Here is an 18,882-nt window from a genome sequence, read left to right as displayed (position 1 = left end):
TGGGGTCGCTGAGGGTGGGACACAACTGAGCGACTTCACTTTCACTTTTCACTTTCATGCATTGGAGAAGGAAATGGCAACCCACTCCAGTGTTCTTGCCTGGAGAATCCCAGGGACGGGGGAGCCTGGTGGGCTGCCGTCTATGGGGTGGCACAGAGTCGGACACGACTGAAGTGCTTCAGCAGCAGAAGCCCATGCTGCTAACAAATCATAAATATTTATGCCATGTGCCAACGTGTAGGTGTAGAGAGAGTGCTGGAGCTGAAAATAATAACCATTTTCAATGATTCTAGAAGAGAAGGATCCAGGTAAGAATCACCAATGAATATGGAATCCAAAGGAAATTTTTGATAAGAAGAAACATGCTTGGATGGCCTCAAAGTGTCTCCCTGCCAAAGGCTTATTGACTGCAAGAGAAAAGTTCTAACTGTGGAGAAACTGGCCAATGCCTTGTCTGGGTGAAAAAAATTAACATCATAATGATGGGCAAATGGACATATCATCACCTGCCCATGGCATGACCTGAAAGGATACATCATCACCAGTGTCACATTCTGGGATGCAATGCAAAACCCAAAGCTCACTGTAAGAAAACATCAGACATACCCGACACTGTCATACGAGGAACACTCCTTTAAAAAATGGGGTGGGGATGTCACTTAGTCTTCAAAACTCAGCGTCATAAAAGGCAAAGAAACACTGGGGAGAGTTTCCAGATTAAAGGATAATTAAATACAAGACATGACCCCAGACTGGATCCTCTACTGAAGGAGGGAAAATACTATAGAGGACGTTATTGGGCCAATTGATAAAAATGAAATACAGATGGCAGAGCAGATAAAAGACTTCTTTCATGCATAAATTTAATGAAGTTACCTGTCATAACAAAAGGCCATGATATATATAACCTATTCTCAAAGAGTTCAAAACATTATATGCGAGTGTACATGCATATACACAGAGAGAGCAATCAGTACAGCAAATAGGCAAGAGTTAATACTTAAACCCAGGCAAAGGATCAGCTGGTGCTGTATGTATTTGTCTTATTCGTGCAACTTTCCTATAAGTTTGAAATTATTTTCAAATAAGTTTTTTACTTTAAAAAAGCTGAGAACCATTTTCATTTCTTTTGAGGGAAAAGTTGAAACAGAGTTAAGTTTACAAAAATATTCCAACTTAGGTTGAAGGGGAAAATCTGGTAAAAACCAGCACACTGGAAACAAAAAATTTTAGTGTCAAATCTGTGCTTAACATTAAATGTAGATTTAAGTTCAAATCTAGAACAATAAACTCAATAAATTTAGACGTCCCTACGTTGGTGGTGACACGGAGCAAAGCTAACCGACCACAGACAGAGCCCGATGACAACTCACCAGGCTGGCGGTGAGCGAGGGCGCCGACTGGCCCAGGGCCTGGCTGCGCATGCGCACGAGGTTGGACGTCTCCGCAGAGGTGGCCCAGGCTTGCCCCGCAGCCGGGTTTGGAAGGAGATACCTGCCTGTTGGGGATAAAAAGAGGGCAGTGTGAATAGTGGGCAGAATGGCAGTGCTTCTGTAGAAATCCTTATATACCATTTCAGCCGTACATTACAATTATATTGTATAGCAGCTGGAAGCAGATTGTTTCAAGTCGGGAGATTCAGTTTTAAGTTTTGATTCGAAGTTCCCACATAAACCCAGGTAAGTCTCTTCATCTCCAAAATTTGTAGGGCAAGAGGAAGGGTCTTGTTACTATGTTGAGGAGTTGAGGATATATATATAAACACACAAAGCATCCTCAGCATTGTAGAAATGAACATGTGCATTTAGAAATGTACTGTTAAAATAGCTAATATGGAAAGTGATATAGGAATGCACTAGGAAAGTGTCTACGAAGATCATGACCGACAAAAGGAGGAGTTGGAAGTCTTTCAAGGTGAAATGGGGCTGGTGCCCTTTTCTCCCAGCTTCTCTGTCTCTGAAGCTACTGGTGTTCATCCAGCTGTGTCCACAGGGCAGATGATGGTATCCATTTGCATAAAGCCGGACATTAATGTCAGTGTAGGTTCAATGAGCAATTTACATCAACCTTGAACTCATATATATGTGTATGTCTTTAAAAGTCAAACAGCTGAACCAACTCACATTGTATTACTTCTTCAGTACACGGATTAGACTAGTTATCAACACATAAGATACACACCTTTTTGTTAGGATGGGCATGCATAGTCACATAGTAATGAAGCTCAGTAAAAACAGAGACCATGTTTGATATTTTGCGGTAGCACAGTAATTGGTCATAGCAGATACTCATTCAATATTTGTTGAATGATGAAAGAACAAGTGGACACTTCTTTCCCAAAAAACACATGAAGACAATGAAAAGACAGAAACCAAACTGTAGATTTTCCTCTACGGGCTGCATGTATGGGGACTCCAGCTTCATCCCTCCAAGATTCATGAGGACTGTGGCCCGAGTGGCTAGTAACCCTGCAGCAGAAGCAACATTGTGCCTGGTATTCTGCCCAGCAGGTCTGTTCCTTATAAAAGAACCCCCATATCTTTCCTTAGGCATGCACTTCACAAGCGCCCACTGGTTTATAACTATTGATATATAATAACAATTGAAATATGTATTAATATATTGCAATATATTAACTATTGAAATAAATGGAAATATGTTAACATATTAAATGGGCTTCCCAGGTGGTACAGTGGTGAAGAATCCACCTGCCAATGCAGGAGACACAGGAGACACAGGTTCGATCCCTGGGTCAGGAAGATCCTCTGCAGGAGGAAATGGCAACCCACTCCAGTATTCCTGCCTGAAAAATTCCAGGGACAGAGGATCCTGGTGGGCTTCAACCCATGGGTTCGTAGAGTCAGTCACAACTGAGCATGTATGCACATACCATATTAAATATGTGAGAATTCATATTTTATGGCAAGACAAACATTTTTTACATACAAAAATGCTGACTGCCCAATCTGACCCCCCAAACTGATTCCATCACTTATTCACGACCTTCTTCAAGCCTCAGGTTCCTCAGCTGTAAAACCGGGGTAAACTTATAGGGTGGTGCTAAAATCAAAAAAAGAAAACACATCATATAATAAACATTCAATAAACTTAAAAAAATAAGCACAAAGAGCTATGCAACACATGAGGGATGGCTAGGTGAAGAAGAAATAAAATTTTGTTAATCCACTGGAACAAATAATTACATTAGGAAGCATTTACATAATGTTTATTATCCTGTTGTAGGTAAGATTTTAGATGTTATTCCTAGTCTCATCCTAGGAATCAAGGAATGTTACAAATTGGAGGGTCTGATAGCACAACACTTGGAGTATTTTATTCCTGCCTGGACCCCCATTAGTGTTAATAGGGAAAAGAGAACAACAGATGGGTTTAAGGCAGTCATTAGAAGGCATCAACATTGTGCCATAGTTGATAGTGATTACATCAAACTTTATACAAATTTTCTTTCTGATGACTACCAAGAGCCTCTGCAAAGTGTGTTGCTGCTGTATTCATGCATCATTTGCTGCCTACGATTTAAGAAAATTAGCATCTGTCAATGCATTATTCAGCTGCACAGGGTGGAAATTAATGGATAATACCATTCCCACTCTGTTGTAGGAGAGGTGAGCTTGCCTAGCAATCTGGCTGCTCTGTTTGAATGCTGTATCAAGCTTGTTGTTACAACTGGAACTTTGATCAGCTTTGTGTTTTTTGGAAACACATTGCTAAAATTCCAATATGCTTATTAAAACCTTTATTAGGTACTGTCTACTGACATAATACGGAGAAGGCAATGGCACCCCACTCCAGTACTCTTGCCTGAAAAATCCCATGGATGGAGGAGCCTGGTGGGCCGCAGTCCATGGGATCGCTAAGAGTTGGACACGACTGAGCAACTTCATTTTCACTTTTCACTTCCCTGCATTGGAGAAGGAAATGGCAACCCACTCCAGTGTTCTTGCCTGGAGAATCCCAGGGACGGGGGATCCCCCGTCCCTGGGAAGCCTGGTGGCTGCCATCTATGGGGTCACAGAGAGTCAGACACAACTGAAGCGACTTAGCAGCAGCAGTAGCAGCAACTGACATAACTAGAAATTTAGAGGCAATAAAGACAGGTCCATATTAAAGCTGAAATCTGTGGGTCAGAGTGAAACAAGAATTTGTCCAGCTTCAACCACAGAGGTATGGGTTATTGGAATGGAGTTTTTATACTGATTATTGTCACTGTTCTGGTCACAGGGTCTTTACTCAACAGAGTAGAAAGATCTGCAAACTTTTAAGGTTATGTACAAAAATAAGTACATTACTAAGGCTCAGATTGTACCTTGGTTCTATCTAGGTTACATATGGTCTTTTTCCTGGCATGAGTTTTCCTTTGTTTTCATCCTGAATTAAAAAAAAAAAAAAAAACCAACAAGAAGCAAGACCTCCATAAACACATGTCCTCAAACATGAGATGCATGCTTTCAAAGATGTATGCTTGAAGTATCCCTCTGAAGTAGGAAAATATCAGGTCAGCAACAAATTCAGCAGAACAGCTATATAAAGAATTAAATATAGCCTCTGGAAACCTACTTTGGCATCAGAGAATAATGGTACCTGCCTAGATTTAAAAGCCTCAAGTAAGTTCCGTATCACCTGAAATGCAATACAGATTTAGCAGTCAGGCTATGGTCTTACATTTTGGGTTACTTCTCTTGACTACAAATAGGACAGTAAAGGGAAAATAGACCTAGGAACTCTATATAACAAAGCAGTCTTGAGAAATGGCTTCTGGTGCTCAGTTATATATAAGAATGCTGGCAAAGTTTGACCATCCCTCTAAGGTAGCCACCAGGAAGAAAGGGAAGCTAGGGTGGCCCGTGTGTTGCTCTCAAGGGTTTTGGTGAGGGGCAGGGGAGCCACAGAAGGGAGGAATGGAGAATGGGGCGAGCATTACAGAGGAAAGAGCTGGGACAAAAAGAAGAGTGGGCAGCTGGCACGGTGCTGGTGCCACAAGCATGCAGATGGGGCCACAGGCTCCCATCTCTCATCCATCAGCTTTCTTTTTTGGGCTGTCAGCAGGCTCTGCTGTCACCAGCATCTACAGAAGCTCCACAGCAGTCCCCAGAAAGTTCACATCTACCACTTCACCCCCGGCTGCCTACTGAGACCTCCCTTGCTAATTCCACTTTGGGGTATATACACACAAAAAGTGAACGGAAGGACTCAAAACAGAAGTTTGTATCATTCACACTAGCCCAAAGGTGAAAACAACCCTAATGTCTATGGATGGATGGATGGATGGATGACCAAATGTAGCATATACAAACAATGGATTATGATTTAGCCTTTGAAAGGAGAGAAACTGACACATTCTACAACATGGAGGAAGCTTAAACCATGCTAAGTAAAATAGGCCAGATACAAAAGAACACATATTGTAACATATCATATGATTCCACTTATTTGAGGTCCCTGGAATAGTCAAATTCATTGCAAAGTCACTTCAGTCGTGTCCAACTCTGTGCGACCCCATAGACAGCAGGGATTCTCCAGGAAAGAACACTGGAGTGGGTTGCCATTTCCTTCTCCAATGCATGAAAGTGAAAAGTGAAAGTGAAGTCGCTCAGTTGTGTCCGACTCTTATCGACCCCATGGACTGCAGCCTACCAGGCTGCTCCATCCATGGGATTTTCCAGGCAAGAGTACTTGGAGTGGGGTGCCATTGCCCTCTCCGCAAATTCATTGAGATACACAGTTTAACAGTGGTTACTGGAGGGCTGGGGGAGGGGTGCGGCAGGGAATGAAGCATTATTGTTTAATGAGTACAGAGTTTCAATTTGATGAAAAATTTCTGGAGATGGATAGTGGTGATTGTTGCACAACAATACGAAAGTACTTAATAATGCCACTGAATTGTATACTTAATGTACTATAAAGTACGAAAGGTTAAAATAGCCAAGTTTTGTTACATATATTTCCATACACATATACATACACACCCTCACTTGCCTAGATAAAACTATCATACCATATACAGGAAAAAATGAGGGCATCCTTTTGTTGTCCAAAAGAAGGTATCTACTGTGAACTCCATCAGGACCTGCTTTCACAAATTATACTCAAATTATACTTAAGCCCTCCAAATCATTTACTAGTCAGAGGAACTGAGTTTTTCAAGACCTCTCCAAACTTTCAAAACGGAGAGAGCTTAAAGAGCGTGCTAAGACACTGATAGTACCTGGACAGAGTCTGAGAGTCAGCAGCCATCGCCCTACAGCGCACTCCATCATCATCAGGATATTCCTCTTTCATGCCCCATTGCTCAGCCCTAAACATCGGTTCCCGCATCATAGTGGCTGTTGTGCTCACAGGCAATTACAGGCTCCCTTTATTCATCTTCAGCTGGGCTGCTGCAACACAGAGACACGGTCTCTTTCATCTTCCCTCTCACATGGGTGACTGACTTCCAATTTCTTGTCCCCACTGCAAAAGAATAACTATACCTAGACAGCACTGACAATGCTGCTAAATCATTCTTCTTAATGGCATAAATAAATATAATTTGAGAAACCAACAGACTTGTGACCAGGGAGGGCTGAAGTTCACTGACTCCTATATTGAGCTGCTATTCTAGCCTTAAAAAAAGAAAAAAAAAAAAAAAAAGTGTGTGTTGACTCACACAAGAAAAGTCTAAAGCATAGGCATGACCCCAAGTCCTTGAAGACATCACTGCCTACTAGCCAGGGATATCCACTGACAGGAACTGAAAGCCAAATGAAGAGAGAACACATACTTTTGGGGGGGCTGGTTGTCACAGCACCGTGATGCCAATGGGGTATCAAGGTCTGATTCAAATTAATCTCCCAATGCAGCAGTCAACTCCTGTTTTGCTACTAAGACTCAACCCCACCAGAGATGCCCAATTTCACTTCTTAGAATATTATCAGCAGCATTCTGTATTAAACACGAAATGCAAGGCAGAATTACTAACCACATGGGCCTGATGAGGTGACAAGGTGCATGTATGCTAAGTTGCTTCACTCATGTCTGACTCTTTGTGGTGCTATGGACTGTAGCCTGCCAGGTTCCTCTGTCCCTGGGATTCTCCAGGCAAGAATACTGGAGTAGATGAGCCATGCCCTGCTCCAGGGGATCTTCCTGACCCAGGGACAGAACCTGTGTCCTCCACATCTCCTGCATTGGCAGGCAGGTTCTTTACCGCTAGCACCACCTGGGAAACCTGACAAAGTTAGGGGGACACTTCAAAAGGAAGCTTGCAGCAAGCAGAGCAAGTAGAGATGCAAACGGATAGAGCAAGCCCAGACTGACTGGGTCCATGACAAATATGTCAAGGCGTCTCTACAGCCTAATTCCATACCCTGAGAGAGCTAGGGACCGCAGAAAAATACCAGAACAACACACATCTATGGAAATCCAAGCCCCTGGACAAACCACAAGGCTATGGAGCAGCAACTCAAGCTGCCACTGCCACTGCCGACTGCAGTTTTTAATCAAAAGTAACTTTGGAAAATGTGTCGAGATGACTCAACAATACAGTGGTCTTTTCACCCCCAGTCACAGAGAGATCCCCTGTTACCCTTGCCATTGAATGGCAAAAGGGCAAAAATGCCAACACGTGGTCTATTTTTAAGTGGAAACAATTCAGATCTACACTTAAAGAGAAATATATTTGGTCCCTTTTCTTTTCCCCTAACTTGTTCTGAAAGAAGAAATATTTCTTCTCATCTAGTGAGATTACCAAATTCTAATAAGGGAAGCTATCTGGATCATGTGAGTTAATACACGAAACAGAGCTTAGTAAGCTTTGGTGTTCCTATTGTTTTTAGTACTTGACTGCTGCCTTTTGATGGACCTGCTGCTAAGTCGCTTCTGTCGTTTCCAACTCTGTGCAACCCCAGAGACGGCAGCCCACCAGGCTCCCCAGTCCCTGGGATTCTCCAGGGAAGAACACTGGAGTGGGTTGCCATTTCCTTCTCCAATGCATGAAAGTGAAAAGTGAAAGTGAAGCTGCTCAGTCGTGCCGACTCTTAGTGACCCCATGGACTGCAGCCCACCAGGCTCCTCCATCCATGGGATTTTCCAGGCAAGAGTACTGGAGTGGGGTGCCATTGCCTTCTCCGTTTGATGGACCAACACCCAGCAAATTCTCCCATTCTGCAATGACAACCAGCCCTCACCAGCGACTCCTTGCACCTTTCACGGGGTGATCGTCTGGATATAAAATTGCTATCAAAAAATACATAATGGTTTGACTCTAAGCTCTAGCTGTACAGACCAAAGGCTAACGTGACAACTTAAAATTGATTTTAAAGGAAGTATTAAATAGAGCTACCCTAATGAGAACATGGCAATACGAATCTGACATCAAGCAGCGTTGCCTGCAGTGTCGGTGTGAGTGAGGACACCCGGGAGCCGCGAGGGGATGGTGTCTAAGTGACGCCGGGCACAGGTCAGAGTGAACATCTGCAATCTAGCCTCCCTCCATCCTCGTATTGAAATATAATTCAGCAGAATGAATTGCTAGACATGTCTAAACCTCCTGGGAAATGACAGATATTGATGAATGCTGTTGGGAAGATATATGGAAGGAAACGGCAAATAAATAGAACCATTTTTTCTCAGAGTCATTTTGCGGATATGTGGAGCAGCTGTTAAACTACTTGTCAGCTCCCGGTGCTCTCTTCGTCTTTCTTCTTCCTCACCCTCCTCTGCATTCTCTACACCTTTCTAAACCCTCCTGGAGGACCAGCATCTTTTTAAAATAATAATCAAAGTCATAAGAGCCATCTCCTCCTCCCCTGTCATACTCTGGCTTCTCAACCAGTTAGTCCAACCCTTTCCAAAATTTCATTCCATTCGAACATGTTGGCTGCCTGCTCTGGATCCCGGAAAGACAACTGACCCTTGAACAACACAGGCTGGAACGGCACAGTTCCACTTACTTGTGGATTTTTTTCAGTGGTCAACATTGCAGTTCTGCCCAAACTGTGAAGGGTTCAATCTGCAGATATGGAACCATGGCTGGAGGGAACCGTAGTTAGAGATGGTTGGCTTTAAGTTGCATGAGGCTTTTTGACTTCGCAGAGGGTAGGCATGCTCAACCGCTTCATTGTTTGAGGGTCAACTGTACTTTCAATTTTTAAACTCATGAAATGAAATGGCTGAATTCAAATCCACTAGCCTTTGGCCCCAGCCGTAAAGCTAAAATCTAAAATTCAAAGCCTGACTACTGCCACGCAGTAGCTGCGTGACCTTGTTAACTTCTTAAGCCTCAAGTTGCCATAAATGCTCTTTAAAATGGACATGACTGACCAACATCTTGGGGTGACTGTGAGGACACAGAATGTAAATTGAGAGCCTGTCATACCATCTGGCAAACAGAAGGCCCACAATAAACAATGGCTTATTACCCTCTCTACTTTCCGTTGCTAAACAACTCTTCCTGCGAAGGGCACTCCTCCTCAGTGTCATCCTCAAACTGGATCAAAAACTCTCCAGCTCAAGGCCCTTTGGGATACATGGCTCTTATTTCATTCACCAAGTGAGCTCAAGAGCACAGAGCTGGAAACCAGTCAGGCAGGGATTTGCACCCTGGTTTCACCATTTATTCGCTGGAAACCCTTGATGAATGACTTTCCCTCTCTGAGCTTCCCTGTCCATCCCCTCAGGTGGGGATGATTGTAGGTAACACGTGTCAAGTGCCCAGTGCGGTGTTGAGCACACACACGGTGTATTCAGTGCTGGCTAGGGTCCCCTCCAAGATGCTTTACCCATTTTGGTATTATTGGCATTGAATCCACAACCGGGGCACTTCTCGCCTTACCTTCCCCCATCAGCCACCTGCTTCTATGGGGCTGCCTGTGTATAGAATGCCCTTTATTTCTGTACACAATATGCTTTCCTCCACTGGAAACTCAGTGTCAGCTGGAAACATATCTCATCTGTCTTTGTAGTCCCACTTGCACCTAGTACACAGAACCTACTAAACTTTTTACAGAATCACATACTTATGTCTGTGCATATTAACTCTCCATTCTGTCTCTCATTTATATTTCTCCCAAGGTTCAGATTTTTCCATCTTTGTTTAAATCCCTATTGCCTCAAATAGGAAAAGACCCTGATGCCGGGAAAGACTGAAGGCAGGAAGAGAAGGGGACGATAGAGGATGGCATCACCAATTCGATGGACATGAGTTTGGGCAAACTCCAGGAGACGGTGAAGGACAGGGAAGCCTGCAGTCTATGGGGTTGCAAAGAAGCGGGCGCGACTGAACAACATTGCCTCAAATATTCAAATATGGTTCAGCTGTTTGTTTTGTAACCATAACAATAGTGAAAAGGCTCAGCAGCATTAAAACGATACAAAAACATCGTGTCACTTCTCCTGGCTTTGATATTCTCTTCTAAAACCCTTCTCCAAAAGGATCTGACACCACCACAAAATACTGTCTATTTCCAAAGCAAACTGATGAACCTGAGTACACATGAGAACAGTTTGTAGTCAGTAACTTACTTTTTGGAGAAATTACGAATCCTACTCAGTAACATTCCTTTGCATGCTAGGATGCTTTGATTGACGCACCCAAATGTCACTGGCATCCTGAGATGGTAAACATTCTGACAACTGCCCTACATCTAAACAGTTATGACAGAGGCCAAGGAGGAATTGGGGATCGAGAGCTTTCCAAGAGAAACAAAAAGAACAAAGGCAGCCACAGAGAGAAAATAAACTCCATATGACAGTCTAAGCAAAAACTTCCAGACACGTCCAAATTTCATAACAAGTTCTATATTTTTATAAGGAAACATTTATATTCAATCTAATTCACTCACCAGTGGATTTCCAAATATATTTCTTTGGAACAGTGTCTAGTTTTATGTTGGCTTTTCTTCCAAACAGAATTCAAATTCCTCCTCCTGAATGTCTATGTATGCTTCCTAAAGAATATACTATTCTTGTCTTAAGAAATCTTTGTTGATAATGGTTAATGAATAAACAGAAAATCTAAGACACAGCTGTAAAATTTCCCCCCAAATACTGCATAGTAGATCTCGGCCAGCACTTTCAAATCACAATTTATTAAAATGCCCTGTTTCTGGGATGGGCGATCTCAATCAAGGACTAATCAGTCTTCCCCAACCTTTTTGGCACCAGGGACTGGTTTCGAGGAAGACAGCTTTTCCACAGACTGCTGTGAGGTTGGGGAGATGGTTTCGAGATGATTCAAGTGCATTATATTTGCTGTGTACTTCATTTCTACTATTATCACACCAGATCCACCTCAGATCATCAGGATTTAGATCCTGGAGGTTGGGGACCCCTGGACTCTGTAACCCCTACTAGGAAAGTGAATGTCTATTCTACCTGGTTTAAAAGCGATAGGATTCAGGAAACCCGGTTATCCAAACTATAGCCCTGCACCCCGAATTAAATTCTAACAAAGTCACTTAAGTGCCTTGCGAAATATGGCATTGCCCTTGTTTTTAAGAAGAAAGAAATTTAAGCCAGGATTAGCCTCATGAATGCTTCAAGCACTGCTTGGAAATTAATGAGTAGTGTAGGGTTGGAATTCAGGCTTTATATTTCTAGTCAATTATTTAGCCCCTGACTTTTGAAAGTTCAGGTGACATTACGAACTTCAGGCAAATTCAGCCCTGAATTCCAGGGTCAGTGCTTCATGTCTTAAAGTAACAGTATCACTAGGCTATTTAACATTCCTTTTTAGGGAATTCAGTCATGCTTATGAGGAAATCTGTGCTCTGGGGCTCAGGTAGCCATTTGGTTGTTCCAATCATCCTCCAAATTGTCATCTCTCAAGACTGAGAGCCTGATCATTTTCTTCCAGTCATTCATTAAATGCATTTAACTTCCTGCTGTTTGAGTTCACAGAGAACGCTGTGCCTGCTGAAAGATTGGCAGTGAGCATATACACACAGACTTTCACACACTGACACCTCAGATCTACCTATGGTTGTCTACAAAGCTGGTCCTGTCTCCAAGTGACCTGTCTCCAAATAAAGGAAGGGAAGTGGGGCATGAGAAAGGATAGAGTACTAATGTCTGTGTGTAAGGCCCCAGGCTCTTGCCCCTTCTACCATGCATGTACCTATGAGACAACATCTCTCATAAAAGCCTCAGAACAGACCCTTGCTGTAGTTACTGATAGAGTTACCAGATTTTAGAAAAATATAGGATGCCTAAATAAACTGGAATTCAAATAAATCTGAATATGCATACTCCAAATGTTACACTGGCCACCTCTGTGCTAAAAATATTATTCCTTGTCTCTCTGAAATTAAAATTTAACTGAATGTCATGTATTTTATCTGGTGACCCTATTTCCTGAGCACTTAGGATTGGCAATGGCTTTTTGGCAGGAGGCTTTTTATGAGGGTACAGGAAAAGGCATCTATTAAGTAGTAAAAGGGACGATAGGTACACAAATAAAAGAAAATTAAAAGTGATCCATCCTGGAAGAAAAGAACAATGTGAGATGGTAACAGAAAAGATAGAGTGAGAGTGTAGCTGTGAAAGTGATGTGAAGGGGTTTGAAATGGAATGTGAATGTAACAAAGAATTGTGAGCTTCATCTCCCTGTTTTGTACACTGGAGATGGAGGTCTCATTGCTCCGGGTCTGTGCATGTATCACCTACCATTATTTTTCCATTATTTATACATACCTGTGCAGACAAAAGCTAGCAAAATGGAGTGAAAACAAAACAATAAAAATACTTTGCACTGAGATTTCTGGCAACCAAAACAGAAAGAGAAGCACAGTAAGAAACCCAACTCTCACTACTCAGCAAAAGAAATAATTCAAATTTATCAGACCAAGTTAACCCCCTTTTCCTTGTTCTGAGCTTAGAGCAATTTGTTTCTGAGGTTTTAATAAAAGGGCAATGGCATACGTAATTCTCAATGTTGTCTAGAGTACTTTAGGGCAAAATTGCAGGTGCATCTTACATCATGTAGCACTAAATAAAAACTAAGGATGCGATGCTGTGTGTACACGTGTGCATGCGAACGCCTAAGTCTCCTTTACAGGGACTTGTAAACTGGGAGTTAAGGGACCTTAAACAAATTCTTTTTCAAGCCTAATTTGGTGCAGTGGTAAGGACTCCACCTGTGTTCTTATTCAGAAAAAGAGAAACAGACTTTTAAATGGTACTGTTTTCTCTTTTCAAAAGTTTTACCCCCCAGGGATCAAGTCAGCAAGGAGTTAAAGAACAAGGAGGCTTACTTTCAGCTGTCCCTTCAGGCCTTGGTGGGATGCAGGGGCCTGAGACAGTACTGTCAAAAACCAGAGAAATGATCTTGCTAGGCAGACACAAGAAAATAAATTTAGCCCTGACAATATGCATTGATTAAGTCCTTGAATGACAACAGAACATGACAATGACAAATGCAGGCTACCACCACCAGGGTCATTAATACATCAGAAACACTAATTTTTATCAATCTTTAAACATCCCGGTTGGTGGCATTTGCATTTCTTTGCCTACTCTTGTTCCTGTGGAGATGACAAAAAGTCAGCTTCATTTTCAGTTTCCATCCAGGAAGTTAAAAATAAGTCTACATTCTTGATCTTTGATTAGCCCATGAAAATGAGTTTTAAATAGGAGATGGATGGCCTGGTGTGCTCGGTCTCAGAGGACAGAACATAACTGCCATCCAGGGAAGGAGGCGGGCTTCCCCGCTCAACAGTGGAGCCAGGATATAAGTGTGAAGTGAGAAAATGAAGCAAACCAGTGTCTGCAAAGACTCCCGCTACTCCTCATCTTGTGAGTTAAAGGCATTTACTACTTAAACTCCAAGGGACCTTGAAAGTATCTGGTTCAATGTGCTTATTTTACAAAGAAGACTGAGAACCAGAAATGAAGCCACAGCTACTGAGCAGTTGACATGGGACAAGAATCTAAGCCTCAGACACCCATTTCAGGCCCTTCTCATCACACCTTGAAAAATCAGCACAGATGTTGAGACACTCCTCAGCCAGACAAGTCACTTGCTTCCCCGTCTTTACACCCCGTTCAGTGTGAGTCAGGCATTCCATTCTCCTTCATATCTGTGTCTCCCCTAGTCACTACTGTATTATAGCCTATTACCATGTCCGTGTTTTCCAGAGGACTTACCTGTGCCGAATTTACTGATTGCAGCACCCACACGCACCTTCATGCTGCGGCACTGAAGTTAGATTGTGTGTAAGAAAGCATCACCGCGAGAGTCAGCTTCGCACCTGGGTGCCAGTGTGGCGGGGAATGGCAGCACCCGCCATTTCTTTGCCTTTCCCAACCTTACCTCCCCCTGATTCAAAGAGTGCTGTATGTGGGATTTAATAATCAATACTAATTTTCCATTATTTAAATTCATAATTTCATATTCTTAACTAACACAATTCATTCAACTTCTGTGACTTTCTCATATATGCTGAAGAGTCACAGGGGTCTAATCACTTCACCTCTTAAAAACAATATACATACAAAACATATATCCAAGTTGTGTGTATGTGTATATATATATTCCAACTGTATATATTCCAAACTTGGAATCAGCATGCTTCTCAGAACCTACAAGTACACAGAGCATGAAGGAGAGGAAAACCATGTCCAGCCATGCCCAGGCCTCAGTCCACTCTATCAGTTAAACAGATTCTCAGAGGAGCACTGGAAAAAAAAAAAAACTGGGGAGAAAAAAGGGAATATGATTATACCCCTTCAAAAAATTCAATCCCTCAATAAAAAATCTGAAATCAATTTTCTATTCTAAAAAAATTTTTAAGAACAAGCAACTTAAATTTTTGATATATGGATTCAATAAATTCATTTTTTCAATCAGGAATAACCAAAGTCCCTCATTTACAGAATCACACTTGACTATAAGAAATAAGGGGGGAAGACAGAGAGTGAAAACGGGGAGAGGAATTGGGAGAGAGATAAACAGCTTTGGGAAACCTAGTTCATACATCTTTGGTTAGTTTCTGTTAATTTTCTTCATTAGTCTAATTGGTATAGAGAACTTCCTGATATAAATACATTTGGACACATACAACCTTTAGAATAATGCCAGCAAAAACTTCAAATGACCACTAGGCGCTCTCTTTTTTGGGGTTACTTTGAAGAATTTCAGTCACTGTTTTTGATCCCGTCCAACATACCCAGTAAGGCCCAGAATGACATTTTGCAGGTGATCACAGTTTGGCTCTCTCAGTATGCAACTGATGCTCCTACGCTAACAGTCTTGGAATTCTATGTCACAATGATTTAAGGCCCAAGCTACTTTTTGCCTCACAGAAGGCACTTCAAGAAACTTAAGAGAAATCAGATCTTCTGGCAACAATCTGTTCTTAACACTTGGGACTAATTTTAAGTCCTTCAAACTCTATCTGGTACAGAACTCGACAAAGGACTTCTGAAGAGCTGGATTTGCTGATGGAGCAGGGCTGCCAGTCCTCTCCGGAGTCCTCTGCACACATAAAAGCAAATAGCTCAGCCTCTCATCTGACTCTCAGTACACAAGCAACACATTTGAGTCCTCAAGTCCTCACGTAGGCTCTTCCTTCGGTTCTCCTCTCATGCCTGACATCACTTCCTGTGATGCTGTCAACGGTACAGAATGTCTGAGGGAGAAAACTGAGCCTCAAATAGGACTCTGCAGCCTGGCTCTGAACAAGGTGGCAGCTTGGCAACCCCCAGGTAGCAGGAATAACCAAAGTCCATTATTTATAGAATCACACTTGAACACAAGAAATTATGGGGAGAGATAGGGAGAAAAAGAAACAGATAACTGGGAGAGAGACTGGAAGAGAGATAAATTGCTATGGGGACCCTAAGCAGGACTTGGGACCTGCCATGTGATGCTTCCCCCCCATGCCCATCACTAGGAGCAATGACTCATGGGTAGGCCATCTGCATGGATGATGAGCTGCAGCAGAAGGCCGCTGACAGCCAGCCACTGGGAGGCAGCTTCTGCCAAAGGAGTGGGCTAACAGCTGTGTGCCCCATTAAGTGGGAGTCTCAGGAGAGCTTCCTACGCTGATATGGAGAGGCTGCAAACACAACATACACCGAAATCACCATCTTCCAGTTAGAACACCTAGATAGAAAATAAAATATCCAGACAAACTGACATGGGGCAATGAAGACAGCAAGTGATTTTTGGTTTATTTGTTTTTTAAAAAGAGTGTAATTGCTTTACAATGCTGTGTTAGTTTCTGCTGTACAACGCAGTGAATCAGCTGTATGTATATAGCTATATGTAATCAGCTATATGTATATACATCCTCTCCCTTGTAGACCTCCCTCCCTCCTACCCACCCCCAGCCCACTATACAGGACAGAATGGAGGTTCCTTAAGAAACCAGAAATAGAACTACCAGCAAGTGATTTGTAAGGGCTGAGAATCATGCACCCTCACCAAAAGGAAGATGCTAATAGATTTGCCTTTTGATTGCTCAGGGACTCAGAAAAATAGTTAGAGATACTCTGCAGCCTCATAAACCATTGTTGATGAAGTACACAATGTTACAAGCTCTAAAACAGAGCACTAGAGCGACTGAAGAGAATCCCAGCTCCCAGTTATATGCCCTCCACTCTTGCCTGGAAAATCCCATGGACGGAGGAGCCTGGTAGGCTGCAGTCCATGGGGTCGAGAAGAGTCAGACATGACTGAGCAACTTCACTTTCACTTTTCACTTTCCTGCATTGGAGAAGGAAATGGCAACCCACTCCAGTGTTCTTGCCTGGAGAATCCCAGGGACAGGGGAGCCTGGTGGGCTGCCGTCTATGGGGTCGCACAGAGTCGGACACGACTGAAGTGACTTACCTTAAGTAGAAAATGTGTAAGTATTGAGAAATAGTAAAACAAATAGAAGCAGGATGTTTTTAAGCCACTATAATCTTAAGTATGAATTATCTGGGGTCCTTTTCCTGTTGGCCAGCGGCCAAGAGCTCAAATCAAGAGCATCATGAGAACGTCATTCACAACAACTGTAAAGACTTTTGCCCTTTAAACATTTTAAAACTTGCCAGATTTCAGCATATTAACGTACCAGTCATCCTTCACAAGCTGGTTAAGTTAAACAGCCTACCCACTGCTCAGTCTACTGAGCACTATCACACAAGCTCCCATGGGCTTTGGCTCTACCCCTGGAAAATTCCACTCTGGGCAGCAAAACTCCCCTCCCTGACTCTTACACAGCTCGGCTCCCTCCACCCTCCCCATGGCTCTCCTGGGTGACCATGCCCCAGGCCTCTCTGCTATGTTCCGTGGGACTATGTTCCCAGTTCACAAATTTCCCTGGTGCCTTAAACTTTCCCTCAAACACGTACACAGACTTCACTTTCATGATTGAAGACCTTATATGGGCTGCCAGTGCTTCCAAGAAATCCTACTTCATTTATAGCTCCCCTTCCTATTCTCTGAGACCATTTCAGACTTGCTTCTCTTGTCAGTTCCCATATAACCCTCTCCAAACCCACCCAGATCTCTCATCAGGCACTGAGAAGAAAAGCCGCTAAATCAACTAAACTACCTGCTTTTTATGAAAAGAAAATTTATTAAAATCACTTATCTGGAAAGGACATATTTTAAAATTAAAGCTATTTTGAAGTAACTGTAGGTTCACATGCAGTTGTAAGAAATAATGCAGAGAGACCCCAGATAGTCTTTACCCAGTGTCCCTCAACAGTAACATCTCTACGCCTGCCCTGCACATACGTGAAATAGTAGTGAGAAGTTGCTGTAAATCCCAGAGAGCTCAGCTCCATGCTCTGTGATGACCTAAAGGGCTGGGAGGGAGGTCCAAGAAGGGATATATGTATACACATAGCTGATTCACTTCCTTGTACAGCAGAAACTAACACACTATATGTAAAGCAACTACACCCCAATTTAAAAAACGGTAGCATCTTACAAAACTGTGGTGTACAATCACAGCCAGGATAATGACATTGATACAGTCAAGATATAGAACCTCTTCACCACTGCAGAATTCCTCATGTTTCCAGTTCATAGCCACACCTACTTCCCTCCCATGACCTGCTCAAGTCTCATCAACCTCTAATTGGTAATCGGTTCTCTACGTCTACATTTTGCGATTTCAAGAATATCGTATAGAAATGAAACTACACAGAATGTAACCTCTTTTTTTTTTTTTTACTTCTACCTCTGTTTATTGCTATCAACCCTTCTTCCTCCACCCCTCTCATGCGCGTGTGCTGTCATGTGATCCCATGGGCTGCAGCCCTCCAGGCTCTTCTGTCCACGGTATCTTCCAGGCAAGAATACTAGAGTGGACTGCCATTTCCTTCTTCTGTTTTCTCTCTCTTTTTTTTAAACTCAGCATGATTCTCTGGAGATTCACCCAGGTTGTCACATGCATCATGTGCATGAAGAATGTCACCTTCCATATCAGTAAATGAAGGATTACAGACATCAAGCCAGCTGCCACTGCAGCTGCCGTCCACCTGTGCTCCCTGAGGGAATTCAGGGTGGAGAAGGGGGATACTGGCCCGAGACAGTTAAGGTGCACTTCAAAAGAATAATTTCAACGAGCCCAGAATCTTGCATCTTCCCAGACACAGACAAGTGCCAAATGCATTAACTTGATGTGTTTTTTTCTGGAATTAACACCAATCTTTTGATGTATCTGCTACCTGATTTTGTTGTTGTTGTTTCCAAAAACTCCTCAATATCCTGGCTTCTTCGTTACCTCTTTGGAGCAGTCTGAGAGGCTGGTTTAAGTCCTCAGCAAGTCCACTGAAGAAAATATCATTCTCAACTTTCAGGTTGTGTGTTTTTTTCAGTAAACAATTGGTAGTTTGTTCCTTTTTATTGCTGTGTAGTATTTCATGGTGTGTGTGCTGTGCTTAGTC

The 18,882-nt window shown here is 42.7% G+C and overlaps 1 protein-coding gene across 10 annotated transcripts in view; it reads right to left on the bottom strand.

The window, feature by feature from the left end:
- The window catches only part of MAST4 (microtubule associated serine/threonine kinase family member 4), a 616,403-nt gene that overhangs the window by 410,078 nt on the left and 187,443 nt on the right, over nucleotides 1-18,882 (bottom strand). For all 10 annotated transcript variants that reach the window (XM_086362007.1, XM_086362008.1, XM_086362009.1 and 7 more), the window contains one exon: nucleotides 1,374-1,498. In XM_086362007.1, the coding sequence (XP_086218133.1) occupies nucleotides 1,374-1,498 (125 nt within the window). The remainder of the gene's footprint in view (nucleotides 1-1,373; nucleotides 1,499-18,882) is intronic.

This window comes from Bos grunniens, chromosome 20 (genome assembly GCF_055505025.1).
Source record: "Bos grunniens cultivar Pamir isolate PY7600 chromosome 20, Bosgru_T2T1.0, whole genome shotgun sequence".
Classification (NCBI taxonomy): Eukaryota; Metazoa; Chordata; class Mammalia; order Artiodactyla; family Bovidae; genus Bos; species Bos grunniens.
Note: the sequence above shows the minus strand (reverse complement) of the source record. Positions and strands in the feature narration are given on the sequence as shown.